General features: G+C 20.5%; 5 protein-coding genes across 5 annotated transcripts; 4 read left to right on the top strand and 1 right to left on the bottom strand. All coding sequences in view use genetic code 6, as the record gives it.

Moving 5' to 3' along the window:
• Positions 1–718: 718 nt before the first annotated feature.
• On the top strand, positions 719–1225 carry TTHERM_00592950 (hypothetical protein; the record flags this gene model as incomplete). The annotated part of the gene is made up of 1 exon (XM_001011654.1): positions 719–1225. One exon carries the CDS (start codon positions 719–721, stop codon positions 1223–1225), a length of 507 nt encoding a protein of 168 aa, XP_001011654.1.
• Positions 1226–2906: 1681 nt separating this feature from the next.
• TTHERM_00592960 (hypothetical protein) lies at positions 2907–3413 on the bottom strand (the record flags this gene model as incomplete). The annotated part of the gene is made up of 1 exon (XM_001011655.1): positions 2907–3413. The coding sequence occupies one exon, from the start codon at positions 3411–3413 to the stop codon at positions 2907–2909; it is 507 nt and encodes a 168-aa protein (XP_001011655.1).
• Positions 3414–5995: 2582 nt separating this feature from the next.
• Positions 5996–6313, top strand: TTHERM_00592970 (transmembrane protein, putative; the record flags this gene model as incomplete). The annotated part of the gene is made up of 1 exon (XM_001011656.1): positions 5996–6313. The coding sequence occupies one exon, from the start codon at positions 5996–5998 to the stop codon at positions 6311–6313; it is 318 nt and encodes a 105-aa protein (XP_001011656.1).
• A 1466-nt stretch (positions 6314–7779) lies between these two features.
• On the top strand, positions 7780–8103 carry TTHERM_00592980 (transmembrane protein, putative; the record flags this gene model as incomplete). Its single annotated transcript, XM_001011657.1, has 1 exon — positions 7780–8103. One exon carries the CDS (start codon positions 7780–7782, stop codon positions 8101–8103), a length of 324 nt encoding a protein of 107 aa, XP_001011657.1.
• Positions 8104–12714: 4611 nt separating this feature from the next.
• On the top strand, positions 12715–16313 carry TTHERM_00592990 (ABC transporter family protein; the record flags this gene model as incomplete). Its single annotated transcript, XM_001011658.2, has 6 exons — positions 12715–12883; positions 12970–13478; positions 13637–14378; positions 14666–15164; positions 15218–15750; positions 15895–16313. The coding sequence occupies 6 exons, from the start codon at positions 12715–12717 to the stop codon at positions 16311–16313; spliced, it is 2871 nt and encodes a 956-aa protein (XP_001011658.2).
• Between the last annotated feature and the right edge of the window lie 2121 nt (positions 16314–18434).

An 18434-nucleotide genomic window follows, 5' to 3' on the forward strand; every position in this document is an offset into this window, starting at 1 on the left:
AAAATAGATTTTTTTAAAAACTAACAGATATTAAATAAAATAACTAATTAATTAAATTAAGTGAAATAACTAATTAATTAAATTAAATGAAATAACTAATATTTTAAATTAAATGAAATACTAATTAATTAAATTAAATGAAATAACTAATATTTTAAATTAAACGAAATACTAATTAATTAAATTAAACGAAATACTAATTAATTAAATTAAATGAAATAACTAATATTTTAAATTAAATGAAATAACTAATATTTTAAATTAAATGAAATAACTAATATTTTAAATTAAACGAAATACTAATTAATTAAATTAAATGAAATAACTAATTAATTAAATTAAATTATAAGACTCATAGCTGCGTATAAAAGATTTTGAAGTTAAATAAAAGAACGCAATAAAATCTTATTAGAGATAAGCCACTTTAAAAGATCAACAACAATTAAAAGCTGTGAAGAAATCAAACAAAAATTACTTTTTTTTTGAAGTCTATCTAATAATAATAATGTAATATTTAATATTTTTGGATAACCATATGTAATATTTAAAATTTTTGTAATTATATGGTTTTAACTAGAATATGTAACTATTTAAGTAATGATAGATAAATATTTTATTAATTATTTTTTATAGATATTTACAAATAAAAATTATATTTTTACATATATGTGATGTCTAGAGTTCATAAAAAAACTCAAAAAAAAAAAATTAAAAAGAAATGAAAACTTTGATTGCTATTGCTCTTTTATTAGCTGTTGCCTCTTGCCAAGTCTATCCTTTCAATGTTGGAAGTGAATGCTCTACTGCTAAATGCCCTAGAAGTTATTGGACTGTAGGAAATGTTGACTAAAGCTACACTTGCCCTTTATCTGGAAAATCTACTGCTGCTTTCACATTATAAAGAGGTTAATACTTTTTTAATTTCACAGCTTACAACTTCATGTCTACTGATGTTAAAGTTTCTATTCCTCTCACTTATGTTCCTAAACCCTCTTAAAATGGTGTTTAGTATTTCTCAAACTTGAAATCTAACGAATAGTTCGCTATCATGAATTGCACTATTGCTGGTGCCACAGCTTACTCTAGCCTTTGCAACAAATATCCTTTAGTTGGTATTAAAGTTATTAAGAACGTTTTTGAATCTTCTTGTGCTTTTGGTTTGAGTCCCTCTGCCAGATCATTCTTACAATAAGCAGGAGACTTTGAATTTGAAGCTAACTACTGATTGATTCGATAGATAAAAGTTTACATATAATTTAAAAATTAAAACATATTATTTGTATGAATACAATTAATATATAATTTGTAAATTATATTATCTAATAAATCCATTTATAAATAAATTAGAATTTAAACCTGGTAATAATTTTATTTTATTTTATTAAATTATGATTAATTTGTTATTTTAATTTGTATTCATTTCAATTAAAAAATATAAAACAAATATATATAATTGCTATTATTAGGTTATTTAGCTAATAACTTAATAATTCAATCATATTGGCAGTGTTAACTTTTAAATTTTGATTATTATAATATAATAAGATTATATATTCTATAAAATTTTGATAAAATATTAGTTGATAAGGACATTTTATTTGATAAATATAAGCAATTTATATTTAATTTTTGATTAAATGATATTATTTAATACACAACAAAAATATAGGTGTGTGTGTTTTATCATAATTGTACATGTTTCTATCAATCTACTTTTAAAATAAATAAATTTTTTCAAGCTAGTAACTAAAAGTTAATTTTTTATTTTGTTTAAAGAAATTTAAATAGTGTATGTATGTGAGCTTATGCAATTTAATTCAGAAATATACAATTTATTTTATTTATAACCAAGATAGTATCAAAATTTTGTTTGTTGATAATAATAATTTAAAAAATTTAAACAGATTCAATTTTTTTGAGTTTTACATAAACAAAAAGTTTTATCAGAAAATGCATAATTAAAATATAAAAAATTAAATTAAAAAATAATTTTATAAATTTTATATCAAATCAAATAGTTGCTGACCTGTAACATAACTAACTACCTCCCTATTTTTATGAATAGATTCTAATATTTAATTTTTAACAATTAAAAATAAATTCATAAATTTTACGTTTGAGTGCTTTGTTTAAATTAGAAGTAACTAATTAATTTAAAAATTAATTAAATATTTTATCTTTTATCTGAGATATTTTGATTAAAAACATCAAATTTATTAACTGAATAACTAATTTTTAGCAAATATAATAGTAAGATATATTTTTTTATTAATAAATTAATAGATAAATTTCCAGCTTTTATTTCTTATTTTTTTGTTTATCTTAAAAAACCATCTTTAAAAAAATTTTTTTTATTCCAGATAAAGATAAAATACAAATAAAAGATAAGAAATAAATTGTATAAAATTAGTGTTTCAATATTATTTTGTGCTTAAATTAAACAAAATTAATATTTTAAATACCTTTTCTCTATATTTTTATTACATTCTTTTCAAAAATTTTTGATAAAATTCAATTAAGTTTTATCATGCATAGTATTTCTTAAATAATAAATAGAAAAATTCTCAAAATAAGAAAACAAACTATTAAATAAATTAATTAATTGGTTAAAATTAGACATAATCTTTTATTAATAATGTAATATTAATATAATTCAAAATACCACATGATTTTGTTTACAATTATTAAATAGCTGAAATCTCTATGTGAAAATAAGGATTTATTTTAATTTTACAAAAGAAAAATTAAATGATTTAATTAGATGGAATAATAAATTTATATTTCTAAAGTACAATAATAGCAAACAAATAATCATATTAATATATATTCATTTATTTATTTACTAGTAGAGATATTTTTAATATTATTATTTATATATTAGTTAGTATTCGTCAAATCAAAACAAATCAAATTGAAGATTCGAATTCCAAGGGCATTTCTTATTGTAAGAAAGCGTATCTGGGAGCATCCAAACCGAAGGCGCATCCATTTTGGAAAGTGTTGTTGTAAATCTTACCACCAACTAAAGCGTGCTTAGAGCAGAGATTAGTGTATTATCTAGCAGCAGCAAGGGTGCAGTTCAAGATAGCAAAATTGTGACCTTATTAGAGAGCAGAGTAATATTAGAGACCATTTTAACTAGCATTAGGATTGTAAATGAGGGGAATAGTAACTGCTGCATCAGAAGCTAAGGCATTGTAGGCAACAAAATCTAAGACGTAGTTTCCTTGAACACTTCTGAATCTAGCCATACTGTTTCCAGCCTTAGGGCAAGTATAATTGTAATTGGTGTTATTGAAATACCAGTAGCTTCTAGAGCAAGCAGCAGTAGAGCATTCGTTACCGACATTCATGGGGTAAACTTAACAAGAAGCGACAGCTAATAAGACAGCTAAAGCGAATAAAACCTTCATTTATTTTTGATATATTATTTTTTTGTACTTTTTTGTATTTTCTTAATTAATGTTAATTTATAAAATTTTGTTTGTTCTGAATGCAGTATAAGAAGTTAGATAGATAGATAGATTAATTGATTAGGCAATTAATAAAGAAATAGTTAAATAGGCAAAATACAGATAAACCTTTAAGACTATTTAATTAATTTAGGGACTGATCAGAAAATTACTTAAGATTTATTTTTACTTAGTTTTATTAAAAGATCTATCTAATATGAAAGTAAAAATATTGGAATAGAAAGATTAATTTGGCAAATATATCATAATTAATTGAAAAAATGATCTATTTTGAATAATTGGTAAAAGTATCAATCTGTTTACAAAATAAATTTGATTATTTATTAAATTTTTTCTTTATATGTTTGAGAAGCTAATTTTATTATTTTCTCTCAAACCTAAAAGTAAAATAGAAAATAAGAATTATTTTTTTAGCTTAAATTTTTTAAAATGTTTAGTTAGATTTATGATAAATTGAATGTTAAATCTCAAATTTTAATAATAATAATATGCTATAAATAATTTATAAACAAAAATTCAATAACCTTTTTAATACATCCCTGACCAGAAAAAAATGTGTTTTTATTAGAATTAATGTATTTCTATTAAAACTAAAAATTTTTCTGATATGAATAGATTTGATTTGATTAAATTAATTCCAATCAAAATCAATAATTATAACATTGAGAAAATTAATATGAATTAAAAATAATACGCATGAACACATATATTTTTGCGTATGTCTATTTAGATCTTTGAAATAAATTATTTATTTAATTCATATAAATAATAATAATAATAATATTTTTGAAAATCTATTAGTAATTTGAGTAATTTAGAATATTTTTTTTATTTTGAAAAAGTTATGAAGATATTGAACTTTTTAATAGAAAAAAAGATAAATAATTAAAAATATTAAATTCATATTAAGTAAAATAGATACTTAAATTAAAATACATAAAAATAAAATAAATATTCAAATAGTTTATATTTACTTTTATAGATAATGTTTATATATAGATTTATGTTTTTAAATTTAAACAAAAATAAATTTCAAAGATGTGACTGAAGGTAATTCTAAAATAAAATAAATCTGAAGAGAATTCTCAATAATAAAAAATAAGATTGGTTTTATCAAAAATAATAGTTTCTATTAGGAGTGGGATTTAGATATAATTAGATAAGATCTTAAATCTATCTAATATGATATATTACTTTTAATGATTATTTGTTGATAATTAGTATTCATAATCAGTAGGCGTGGTAGGTATTTTATAAAATAAAATAAGTTAAAAATGAATGGGAAGAAAATTTGGAGGTTCTGTTCATTTTTTGATTCTTAAACAAATAAATATTTGACCCCCATATTGATTAAAATTTGAGATTTAAAAATAATTAATTAATACTATAAATATTTATTTTATAATAGTTTATCATAAAAAATATAAAAGATTGATTTATTTTAGAATAAAATAATTAATACTATTTATATTTATTTTATAATAGTTTATCATAAAAAATATAAAAGATTAATTTAATTAATTAAGATATTTTCAACTTTAAAAAAATTTAAATTAAAGGCTTTTAAATTTGAATACAAACCAATGATATTAAAAGAAGTATAAATCAAATAAGTTGACTTTCAAAAATTAAATAGTTAAAATAAATTTCTGTTGTTAAATACAGAATTTTACAAAAAGTTTCTGATAGGAATACAGTATATATTGATTTAATTATTAATTAATATTCGTCAAATCTAATTTAGCTTAATTAAAGATTCTAAACTAAAGGAATTTTTTTATCTGGGAGCATCAAAGCGGAAGATCCATTCATTTTGAAAGTATTGCTGTAGAATTTACAATAAAATAAAGTTTGATTAGAGGAGAGATTAGTTTATTTAATAGAAGCAGTAATGGTTCAGTTTGAGATATTAAAGCTATTATTATCTTATTAGAGAGTTGAATAATGTTAGGGACTCATTTAAGTATCATTTTTACTTAAAATGAATGAGAGGAAAAGTAATTTGTAAGTCATAAGAAAAAATATATAGAAAATAAAATACAATATATAGCTTACTTGAATATTTCTTAATCTATTAAAAATATTTCCAGACTAGAAGGAGTATAACCGGAGTTGTTGTTTTTGTTAAATGATCAGTAGTTTCTCAAGCTTATATGTAGAATATTCGTTATCCCAACATTCATAAAATAAACTTAGCAAGAAGCGACATCTAATAAGACAGCTAAATAAATACAAATTTCATTTTTGGCTTTTTTATTTATTCTTTTTAATAAATTATTAAATATACAACGGGACAGATATTTTTAGATTAGGGCTGATCAAAAAATTGATAGTTAAAATTTTTATTTGTTTAATGAAAAATGATAGAAAAAAACATAGAAAATGATTTATTTTGAATAATTAGATGAAATATCAAATTAATTTAAGCTAATAAATTATTTATATACGATTAATAATAGAACTTTATTAATAAAGATTTATCAAATCAAACAAACTTTAATCAGCTTTTAAGAAAAAATAAAATGAAATCAACTGTTTTACTTGTTGCTATCTTATCTCTATTAAGTTTTGCAACTATTTACTCTATTAAAAGTCTAGATAGATAAGAAACTGAGTACTCGGATTTATAACTCTGTTTAAAACCTATAGATCCAGATATTGGTATAGATGTAGGAACTCTTGTACTTAACAGATGCCAACAAAATATGACTTTTAATATAACTTTGGAGACAGGAACAATAATTAAAACTAATTGTCTTGGCTATCTTGAAACTTAAGCTATTAGCTAAATTCCCTCAACTGGAGTTGTTGGATTTGAATGGAGACAAACTGCATGCTGATTAAATATTAAAAACTTATTTGGTTAGCCTATTTTATTGTTGCCATCTTATAATTACAATTATAAAATTAAGGATATTTATATAAAATAAATACAAAAATAATAAAAAATAAAATTGTGAAATCCTATGTTTGTTTTTTATATATTAAGAATAAAAATATTTGATTTTTTAAAAGTAAAAATAAATTCTTAAATTTTACATATCAAAGCTATTCTGAACTTAATAGTTCAAAAACAGAAACTAATTGTTTTTATACTTAATTATATATTTGAGATTTCATTTAAGATATTCAAAAATCAGCTTTTGTAGCTTGAAAACTAATTTTTCAAGCAAGCTAAATAAATCACCTGCATCAATTTTAATTTTACTTCCAAATCTTTTTTACTTAATAAAAAATCAAACAAAAAACTTTTATTAAATCAGCATTAGAATTTAATTATTTTTAAAAACTAAGGGCTAAGCAATTTTCTTTAAGTTAAAAAGAGGGGGAAAAATAATTTATTTTATAATTTTTATAAGTTTAAATTTATAAATTTAGTTCTGATCTAAAATTTATTGAAATTTTTTTAGTTTTCTCAGTGAATAAATGAGGGATATTAGAATAAAAAGATTAATTTGGTAAATTCATAATAGCTAATTGAAAATTAATCTATTTTGAATAATTAGTAAAAGTATAATTATTTTAAGCTAATAAATTGTAAATATATCATCAATAGTAACACTATATTAATAAGCAAATCTTTTTTTGGTTGCTGTATATCTTTAAATAAAGGATGAGATAAATAAATTAGCTCTGATCAAAAATTTGTTAATTTTTTTTAGTTTGATAAGGGAGTAATATAAAAATATTAGAATATAAAGATTAATTTTGTAAACTAAAAATTACTATTTAAAAAATGAAATTTTTTGTATAGTTAGTAAAAGTGCCAAATTATTTTAAGCTAATAAATTATTTATATACAATTAATAATAGAACTTTATTAATAAGCAAATATTTTTTTGGTTGCTATATATCTTTAAATAAAGGATGAGATAAATAAATTAGCTCTGATCAAAAATTTGTTAATTTTTTTTAGTTAAAAATTAATTTGGTAAATCCAAAATTTTCTAATTGAAAAATGATCTAATTTGTATAATTAGTAAAAGTGTCAAATTATTTTAAGCTAATAAATTATTTTTTTACTATTAATAATCTCTTTTTGGTTACCTGTATATTATTAAATTATGGACAAGATAGCTATGATCAAAAATTTGTTAATTTTTTTAGTTTGATCAGAAAGTAACAGAAAATAAATACAAGATGAAAGATGGTAATTTCATAATAACTAATTGTAAAATTATCGAATTTTAATTATTAGAAAAACTATCAAATTATTTTAAGCTTATAAATTGATGATAATAATGGAACTATTAATAAAGATTTATCATATCAGACAAATTTTAATCAGCTTTCAAGAAATAATAAAATGAGATCAACTGTTTTTCTTGTTGCTATCCTATCTCCGTAAAGTTTTGCAACTATTTACTCTATTAAAAGTCAAGATAGAGAAGAAACTGAGTTCTTGCTTGTTTAACAAAACTGTTTAAAAATTATAGACCCAGATATTGGTGTAAATGTAGGAATTCTTATACTAAACTAATGCCAACAAAATATGACTTTTATTTTTACATTGAATTATTTACTATAACCAGTTACAAGTAATTGTCTTGGCTATCTTGAGACTTAAATCATTAGCTAAATTCCCTCAACTGGAGCTGTTGGATTTGAATTGAGACAAATAACATGCTGATTTAATATTAAAAATTTATTTCGTTGGCCTATTTTATTTTTCCATCTTTTAATTATAATGATAAAATTAAGGAAATTTATATAAAATAAATATAAAAAAACAAAATAAAATAAAATTGTGAAATCCTATTTTTTTAAAATATTTGATTTTTAAGAATTAAAAAAAAATTCTTAAATATTTCATATGAAAGCTATGCTTAATTTAAAAGTTAAAAAATAGTTATTAATTGCTTTTAAATTTATTAAATATTTGAAATTTCAATTAATATAATTTCATTAAAAAATCATCTTTCTTAGCTAAAGAATTAATTTTTCAAGCAAGCAAAATAAATCTATTACATCAATTTTACTTTAGCATATAAACCATATTTATTAAAAAAAATTGAAACAAAAAACTTTTATTAAACCAGTATTAGAATTTAATTATTTTTACAAATTAAAGATAAATCAATTTTCATTAAATTAAAAATAGGAGGCAAAAGTAATATATTTTATAACTTTAATAAGTTTAAATTTACCTATGAATATAAGCTAATTTTAAGAAAAAATCATAATCGACTCCAATAATTTGGTAAAAGATTGTTGTTATACCATAAAAATATATTTAGTTAAAGTTTATCAAATATAAAATAAAATTTTAGCACATTTTTTTTAATTGGATAAAATTTTTGAAACTTGTTTTCATATTAAGAAATACTGAAAAATTTGACACAATATGTATTATAAATTTTATTTCTAAATATAAATTAAATGATAATTTATGATTTTTTAAAATTGGTTGCTAATAAAATATGTTCAGTAAATAAATTATTTTATATCTTTTATTTTTTTAATTGTCAGTTTTGAATTAATTGTAAATAATATCATTTTCTAAATATAAACATTTTAAAAACTTAATTAAATTAAAAGGAATCTTTAAAACAAATAAGTGTAATTTAAATTTGAATTTACTTTTATAAAACGAAATTTTTTATTTAATTTTTTCATAATTACTTTAAAAATATTTATTTACTTAAACTAATACCTTTAATTTAAGGTTTAAGTATGAAAGACATAAATTGATCAATATTTGTATCTTTATTCATATTATTTCTAAAAAAAATTAAAATATTTTATCTAATAAAGATTTTAAGAATCTTAATATTAAATTTTACTTTAACTTAAATAATTTTTGAATGATGTTTGAAAATTGCTATTGCGCTATTTACCTACTCTTTCAAGGAATATAAATATTTTTTCAATACTATTATTTTTGGAAGTATATTAATCAAGATAAAATTGAATATTGAGAGGAAAATACAAATACTAAAATTCTATCGAGTTTACTAAGATTATAAGAAATCTGAAATTTAATTAAGTTCAACTATAAAGTATTATGAGCCAAAAAAATTGACTATATTCATTACAAAATAATATTGATTTTTATAGAAAAATTAATCATTTTTTTTTTCTTTGTAACTAAAATTAATTGATTGATTGTCTGTCTGTCATTTTTTCGTTTTTCATATTAATATATTAAGCAATAAAATGTAAATTTTTTCTCCTGAATTTTTGAATTTTATATACTTAAATGAGTTACCTCTAATTCGCAAATTAATTCTTGATATTAAAATAGCTTTACTTAAGCCCATATTTTTATTTGTTTTCTGATTTTTATTATTTTATTTTTATATAAAATATTTTATTCTTAAATGGGCAAGATATTGATAGAATAAATTTCAATATTATCGAATATAATTATAAGTTATTTGTATTATTTTATGTTTTTTCTCAATTTAATAAGTTCCATCCATCCTAATATATATAAGCGCGGACTTGCTTACACTGATAATTTTTAAAAGTAATTTCTATTCAGAATTATAAAAGGGTTACTTTTTTTTACTTTAATAAAATAAATGAAAATTTATTTAGAGATAATACTGGAATTAAATATACTAAGAAATTAGTAATAAAAACAGTGATGATTTATTTACTTAGCTTGTTTTCTATTTAATTAAAGCCTAATAAAAAAAAATTCTTTTATTGAAAATCTTGTTTTTTTTTTCAAAATATGTAAATATTGGTCAAACTGAAAGATAAATTTAATTTCTTAAATTACTGCAATGTATATAGGAAAATATTAATTTTGAAAATCGTAGAAATTAAACTTTACAAAATTTTGAATTATGATTGAATCTTTTTTAGAGTTGAAATCAAAAAAATAATTATCCATAAGATTGATACTTTAAAAATGAAATAATAATAAATTTCCTTAAAATGACCATTAATATGAATTTGGTGATGATACTCAAAAATATTTATTTGCTTTGATTTCAATTTATTTATTCAATTATAAAAAGTTATATTTTTTGCTTAATCAAGCTGCTAACTTATAATATAAGAAATTAATTTCTAGTGTGGTTATGTTATTTTATATTTTTTTATTTAAGGAAAAACTACTTATGAGTTAAAGGATAAAATTCAAATTAATTGTTATTAATTATTACAATGGGTAAAAAACACAAAATATATTATAAATAAGAGGTTTAAAATAAAGAAAATATAAATAAAGAATTTAGCATCCCAGTAATATATTATAGTGGAAGTTAAGTTTTTACTTTAATGTTGTAGTAATAATTATAGAGTGAGTATAGATAACAAGCTATTTAGTAGTAATTAACATAAAATTTAATTTTCTTCTTTCAAATATAAATTACTATTTCATAAAAGTAAATTAAATTAAAATTAATACACTTTTGATAATACCACAAATACTAGTAAATGTAAATGCGTTAATAATTTTAGCCAATCATCATAAAAGAATTGAGTTTTTATTTCTATAAAATGTTTTAATAGCATATTTACCAAGAAATTTGTTTAATCTTATCATAAAAATAGTTAAAGAATTTGAGGAATAATATTTTACTGAGTATTTCGAATAAAAAGCCTTTTATATTAAAATATGTAAGCAAATAAGTTCTATTTTTGCAAAATATTATTTTTACCATAAAGTAAGTTTAAAAAACTAAAAAGATTTGCCTTAAATTTTTTAATTTTTTTTTTAATAAGAAAAACAAACAAATTCAAATGAATCCTAGCAATTAAAAAACAAGTTAAAATCTTCATTAAAGTACTAATATTTATAGAAAATGTCAAATTAACGACCCTCCTTAAGATAAATAGCTTAGAAAAGATATTTTATCAGAAGAAATAATTAGTTTTTAAAACATTAAAAATTAAGCAAGTTAAACCACCTTTAATACTTTTGAAACCAATGTATGCTAAGCAACTGAAGTTTTTGATAATATTTAAGAAGGAAATTTTATTTCTTAAAAAAATTAAAATGAAATAATTGAAAATTTAACAAATGAAAGCCAGTGCTTTTTAAAAAAGATTATTATGTTAGATTATTTGAAGATACTTTTGAGATGCTATAAATCAATTAAATTAGATAGAATTTTAGAGATAAAGCACATTCCCATTTTCTCATAAGAGAAAAAACTTGAGCTTAAATATTAAACTTTACAAGTTAAGTTTTTGTAGTTAATTAACAAACCAAAAGCTAACGAAAAAAATATCTCAAAATTTAAAATAATTTCGAGTATAATTTTTACTTTTAAGTATGATATTACATTTTTGCTTATAATAAACGCCTTTTTTAATGCTTTTAAGATTCTCTTTTCATAGTGTTTAATTTTATTTTTAGAGGCTATTCAAGAAAATAAAAGCTAATCATTGAAATTCTCACTAGCCATCCTATTAACCATAATATAGTTCTCTGCGCTTATTTCATAACACAATATATAAAGATTCTTTTACAATTTCTTCCATGTTTTCAAGGCCGCTTTAATGAAAATATTGTATCAAAAAATAACAACTCTTTCAGCTTTTTCTCTGAAATAAGCTAATGTAGGCAAATTAGTTAATCTAATTTCAAATGATCTAAATACTTTAGATAATAAAGGATTGTGTATGATAAAAATGATCACTGTTTTTATTGATCTTACTGTGGTAGTTATTTTTTTGTACTAAAGGTAAAAAATCTATTTAAAATTAATTATTTATTAAATAAATTGATAAGAATACCGTAGTCCCTCATTAATTCTCACCAACTCCCCTCATAATCCTCTTTTTAAGCATAAAATTGATATTTTTATTGCTTATCTCGAATTAAGAAATGCAAAAAACATAAATTTAAGAGAAAATCCAATAAATATTTTATTTTCACTTTTCAATTTAATACAATTTTTTGTAATTTTTTTAATAAAATAGATTAGGCTCTTATTCATTACTTGGCTTTTGTTTTATTCTTTGTTATCCAATTATTTAAAGCATTTTTGCAAAGTTGAACTAAAGATTCTTCTTTCTAAAAACATAATTAGTAGACTAAAGAATAAAACTTACTAATGAATTAATAGAAGGGATTAGGTTGATTAAATTGTATGCATGGGAGGAAGCATTTATAAAATTTGTGCAAATAATAAGAGAAAATGAAATAAGTAAAATATTAATTATTTAAATCATATACTCATTCTAATAATCTTTTACTTCTATTGTTGACTTGCTTGCCTGCTTGATATCTTTTTTGAGTACATATTATTTTGGAGATCCTTCAGTTTTAACAGTTCCAAAAATGATTTCTGTTATGAATTTATTCTCATTTATTAAATATGAACTAGTAACTTATATTAGCACTGGAATTACTGGCTTATTAGAGTTCAAAGTAATCATTGAAAGAATATTGGCTGTGCTAACCATTCAAGAGTAATCTATTTCAAAAATACCTGATTTATCAACTGAATGTAACTTATTTTTCTAAACAATCAAACTTATAATATGTTTAAATAAATGTAATAAATAAATTTTAAATCTTTTAAAACTAAACTAGAACCATTAATCTTAGATAAATCATTACCAAAAGGTAAAATAACAATGAAAGATTTCAGCGCTTATTGGAATTTATAAACTCCTGTTTTAAAAAATATAAATCTTGATATTCAGAATGGAGACTTAGTGGCAATAATCGGAAGAATTGGAAGTGGAAAATCATCATTTCTGAGTTGTATTCTCTAAGAAATACCTTATTTTAAGGGAAACTTTAGCTTCAATGGTAGGGTAGCCTATGTAGAGCAAGAGCCTTATATTTTCAGTAGTTCAATTAAAGAAAATATTATTTTTGGGTCTGAATATGATGAAGATCTCTATCAGTAAGTTCTGGAAGCTTGTGGTCTTAACTCAGATATCTAATTATTTATAAACTAAGACTTGACTTAAATAGGAGAAAGAGGAAGTAATTTAAGTGGTGGATAGAAAGCTCGTATCTCATTAGCACGTGCTATTTATTCTTAATCTGACATAATTCTATTAGACGATCCTCTATCTGCTGTTGATTCTAAGGTTAAATCAATTAACTTTTATAGAAAATATAATTAATTTTTTTAGGAAATTTTATTCTTTTTTATTAAGATAAATATATTTTAAATTAAATTTAATAAATAAATAAATTTATTTTCTTTCTTTCTTATTTATTTATCAATTTATTTTAACTTAATTAGGTAGCTAAACAAATAATTGAATAGGCTATTTTGAAAATGCTGAAAGGAAAAACAGTTCTGATGGTAACTCATCATCTTGACTTTGCTTAAAAAGCTGACAAAGTTTTGATAATGAAGGAAGGTCTAATTATTAAGTAAGGAATTTATGAAGAGATAAAAGCTAATTTAGAAGAGATTAATAGTTGCTTATGCTCAAATGAATTAAAAACATCAACAGAATCTAATGTATAAATAAAGTAAATAATACAAGAAAATAGATAATATGATGAATAAAATTGTTAATAAGACTTCAATAATGACTAAGAAAAAGAAAAAATTAGAGATAATATAATTTAAAATAATAAAATTTAGAATATTTTTACAAAAGAATAAGATGAGAATATGACAGTAAACTTTAAAACTTATTAGAAGTATTTTGGATATTCCTCATTTAAATGGTTAATTATTTTAGTGCTCGCTTTATTTATTTAATGTGATATTGTTTATGTGATTTATACAAAATCAATATCAAGCTACACTGAAAACGAAGATGATCTGTTGGAAATACTTAATTATTTGGGTTATTTAACCTTAATATTCTTTGTTAATTATTTGAGTAAGTATTTGCTATTTACCTTGATTGTTAATAGCAGTAACAAAAATATTCACTAAAATATGATTAAATCATTAGTTAGAGCTGCTGTTTTATTTTTTGATGTAACACCGTCTGGTAGAATATTAAATAAATTCTCTTCTGATTTAGGTATTTATTTCGTTATTTAAAAATTAAAAAAATATATTTTCTTCATTTCAATTTCTCTTTAAATACTTTTAAATGCTGAAGTTTCTCAATATTTACAATTTAAAAAAAAATTTTTTATAGCACCCACTCTTTAGAGCGTCTTAAATTTAATTATTGGAATTTACTTTTTATGTAAATTTCTCAGCAATTAAGATGTATTTTACTGATTTAAAATAATTTTAAAATTTTCAAATTACTCTTAGCTCTGAATAACTTTAAGTTAATAATTAAATTAATTTATTAAATAGGTATAATAGATTAATTAATAACAAGAACTATGATCTGCTCTTTAGAAGTACTTTCTAGAATATCTGTAGTTATAATTACCATTTTGATAATAAATCCTTATTTTTTAATAGTTGTGCTTATTTAAACAATTTTAATTTGGCTTTTTGTTTAATTTTCGAAAAATCCTCTTTAGTAATCAAAGCAACTAGATCTTAGACACCGTTCACCAATATACACGTGCTTTAACTAAACTATTTAAGGAGCCCTTCCAATCAGATCTTTCAAAAAACAAAAAATATTTCTCGAAAATTTCTCAGTTCTTCTACACAATTCTTTAAAGGCAGCACTTACTTTTAATTTCAACTAAAGAGCTTTTTCCTTTTATATTCATTTGGCTACAGCGTTATTTTCTAATATAGGAATATATATGATTATGCTAATAAACAAAGATTCAAGCTCATTAGGATAAGCTATTTTGTTTTTTATAAGTATTAGTGATGCTATGCAGTTTGGATTGAGGTTTGAGTTTTTTAAAAAAATTTTTCAATTAAATATCTAAATTTTAAAAATAGGATGATAATAGAAACAGATATATCAATGTCTAGTGCTTAAAGAGCTATGAATATGATAGATATTATTTAAGAGCCTGATCTAAGATGCGAAAATGACAAAATGTTTATATAAAATAAATAAGATGATACTTAAATAGACAATTAAAACAAAATTTATAATTTTCCAATGAAAGGAGATATCGAATTTTAGAATGTTAAAATGAAATATAGAAAAGATCTTAGCTATGTCTTAAATGGATTGTCTTTTAAAATTAATGCAGGAGAAAAAATTGGATTTGTAGGTAGAACTGGAGCTGGAAAATCTTCAATAATATAAGCACTTTATAGGATGACTGAAATTGAAGAATAAGGATTTATCAAAATTGATGGATTTAATCTAAAAGAGTTAGGAATACACACAATTAGATCAGGAATTAGCATTATTCCTTAAATGCCATTTGTTTTTTCTGGATCAATACGCAGAAATTTAGACCCATTAAATGAATACAATGATACAGAAATCAATAAAATTTTAAAAGAAATTAGTCTTTCACGTAAAAAAATTCATCTAAATTTCTTTTTATTTTCAAAATAAAAAATTTTTTATTTAAAAAATAAAATAACTTCTATTAATAACTTACAAACAAAAATATTTTAATTTAAAGTAACAAATTTATTCTAATAATTAAAATAAAAAGAGAAGATATCTAAACTCAAAGAAGGTTTACTTACAGACATGTCTAATGCTAATGATCTATTTAGTAGTGGAGAAAAGTAATTGATATGTTTAGGAAGGGCTATTTTGAGATAAAGCAAAGTGATCCTTTTAGACGAAGCAACTGCAAACTGTGATTAACAAACTGATAAATTAATCTAGCAAAAAATTAGAGAAAGATTTAAAAACTCCACAGTGATTACAATAGCTCATAGATTGAATACTATTGCTGATTACGATAAAATTTTTGTCTTAGAAAATGGCACTGTTGCTGAATAAGGAACCCCTTACGATCTTCTCTAGCAGGAAAAAAGTATTTTCAAGGAAATGGCTCTTTAAACTGGATAAAATAACTTCAAATAAATATTTTAGCTAGCTTAGATACGCTAAAAAAATGTATGAACTAGTATAATATCTCACAAAAAAATGAGGGCTTAAATCCTAAATTATTAAAAATTTATATCAAGTATTTGAGAAACTAATTTTATTTTTTATTCCAATGATATGAAAGTTAAATAAATAAATTACCCTCTTTCATTCAACGAATACACAAATTATCCAGTTTTTATTTAAAATCCTTTTTTATGATAACAAATATAGTGTTTTTTGGTAAATTTTTTCAAGAATTTCATGTATAAGCTTAACATATTTTATAAAAACTCGGTTTCAATATTTAATCAAAATATAAAATAAATGAGAATATGTTTAGTAAATAAATTATTTTATATCAATTATTTTTTTTTCAAAGTTGGTTTTGATTTAATTGATTGTCAATATTGCTTCCTAAGGTTGAACATTTTAAAAGGTTTAATTAAATTAAAAAGAACTTTCAAACAATTTTTTATGTAGCTAAACTGATACTTTTTGATTTAAGATTCAAACATGAAAAGTACAAACTGATTAATATTTCTTTTATAAATTAAAATATTTTTTCTATTAGTGAATCTGAGAATCTTAATATTAAATTTTGCTTTTAAGCATAAATAAAATTAAAAAATAATTTTTGAATGATGTTAAAATATTGCTACCGTGCTAATTATTTACGCTTTCAAGGAATTTGTTTGAATACTATTGTTTTAAAAGTAAGTTCATCAACCAAGATATAATTGAATCTTGAGAGGAAAATACAAATCATAAAATTCTTAGAACCAATTAAAAAACTGAAATTTAATTAAATTAAACCCTTATTAGCGAAAACAAATGAATGAAAATTGATTACATTTTTTAAATAGGAAACTAATTATTTTTTTCTTAAAAACTAAAATTATTTGAGTATTTGTCTGTCTGTCATTTTTTCATTTACTTTATCAATAAATGAAGCAATAGCAGAGATATTTATTTACTTTTTTTTCTTGAGTTTTTTTAGTTTTATATATTTAATTGATTTAAGTTAAATTGCAAATTAATTCTTTATGTTTAAGGTCTTTTATCATTTTATTTTTAAATAAAATATTTTATTCTTGTGTTGGCAATATATCAAATAAATTTCAATATTATCTAATATAATTTTTTTTATTTGTTTTATCAATTTAATAAGTCCAATCCTAATTCAAGTGTAGTCTTACTTATACTCTTCATTTTTATAATTATTTTCTATTGAGAAACTTGAAAAATGGTTACTTTTTTTAAATTTTAATATAAATAAACGAAATATGATTTTTTGTATTTTTTAGAGATAATACTGGATGGATAAAATATTGCATCTATGAAATTAATAAGAAAAGAAATTTTGAATTACTCAATTATCCTATTTTCTCTTTAATTAAAGGCTAATAGGAAAAAAACACTTTAATTGAAAATCTTGTTTTTTTTCAAAAAATTAAAATTTTGATCTAATTGAAAGATAAATTAAATTTTATAAAATTCTGCAATGTATAAATCTAAAAATTAAATTAGAAAGTCATACATTGAAATCAAAGAAATATTTTTTCATAAGATAGTTGCTTTAAAAATAGAAATAATGTGAAAAAATATTAGATTTCTCTTAAGATACTATTTATATGAATTTTGTGATGGAATTGAATAAAATTGTTTATTTGTATTTATTTTTTGTTTTGAATTTATTTATAATATTTGTCTATCAATCTGCTTACGTATTATAATAATTAATTCATTTCTAGTAGCGATTGATTATGTTATTTGATATGTTTTTATTTGAAAAAAGTGCTGATGAGCTAAAGGATAAAATTCAATTTAATTGTGATTAATTTTTAAAAAGGGTAGAAGCTCAAAAAACAAAAATAAATAGGAGGTTTAAAATGACTAAAATAATTCAACATCTCAGTAATTTATTATAGTGGAAGTTAAGTTTTTTACTATTAATTAATGTTGTATTAATAATTATAGAGTGAGTGTAGATAATTAGTTGTTTAGCAGAAAATAACAAATAATTGAAATTTCTTAAATCAAATATAAATATATATTTCACAAAAAGAAATTAAATTAATATTAAGATACTTTTGGTAATACCGCGAATATATGCAAATGTAAATATATTAATAATTTTAGCCAATCATCATAAAA

This window comes from Tetrahymena thermophila, assembly GCF_000189635.1.
Source record: "Tetrahymena thermophila SB210 genomic scaffold scf_8254731, whole genome shotgun sequence".
Classification (NCBI taxonomy): domain Eukaryota; phylum Ciliophora; class Oligohymenophorea; order Hymenostomatida; family Tetrahymenidae; genus Tetrahymena; species Tetrahymena thermophila.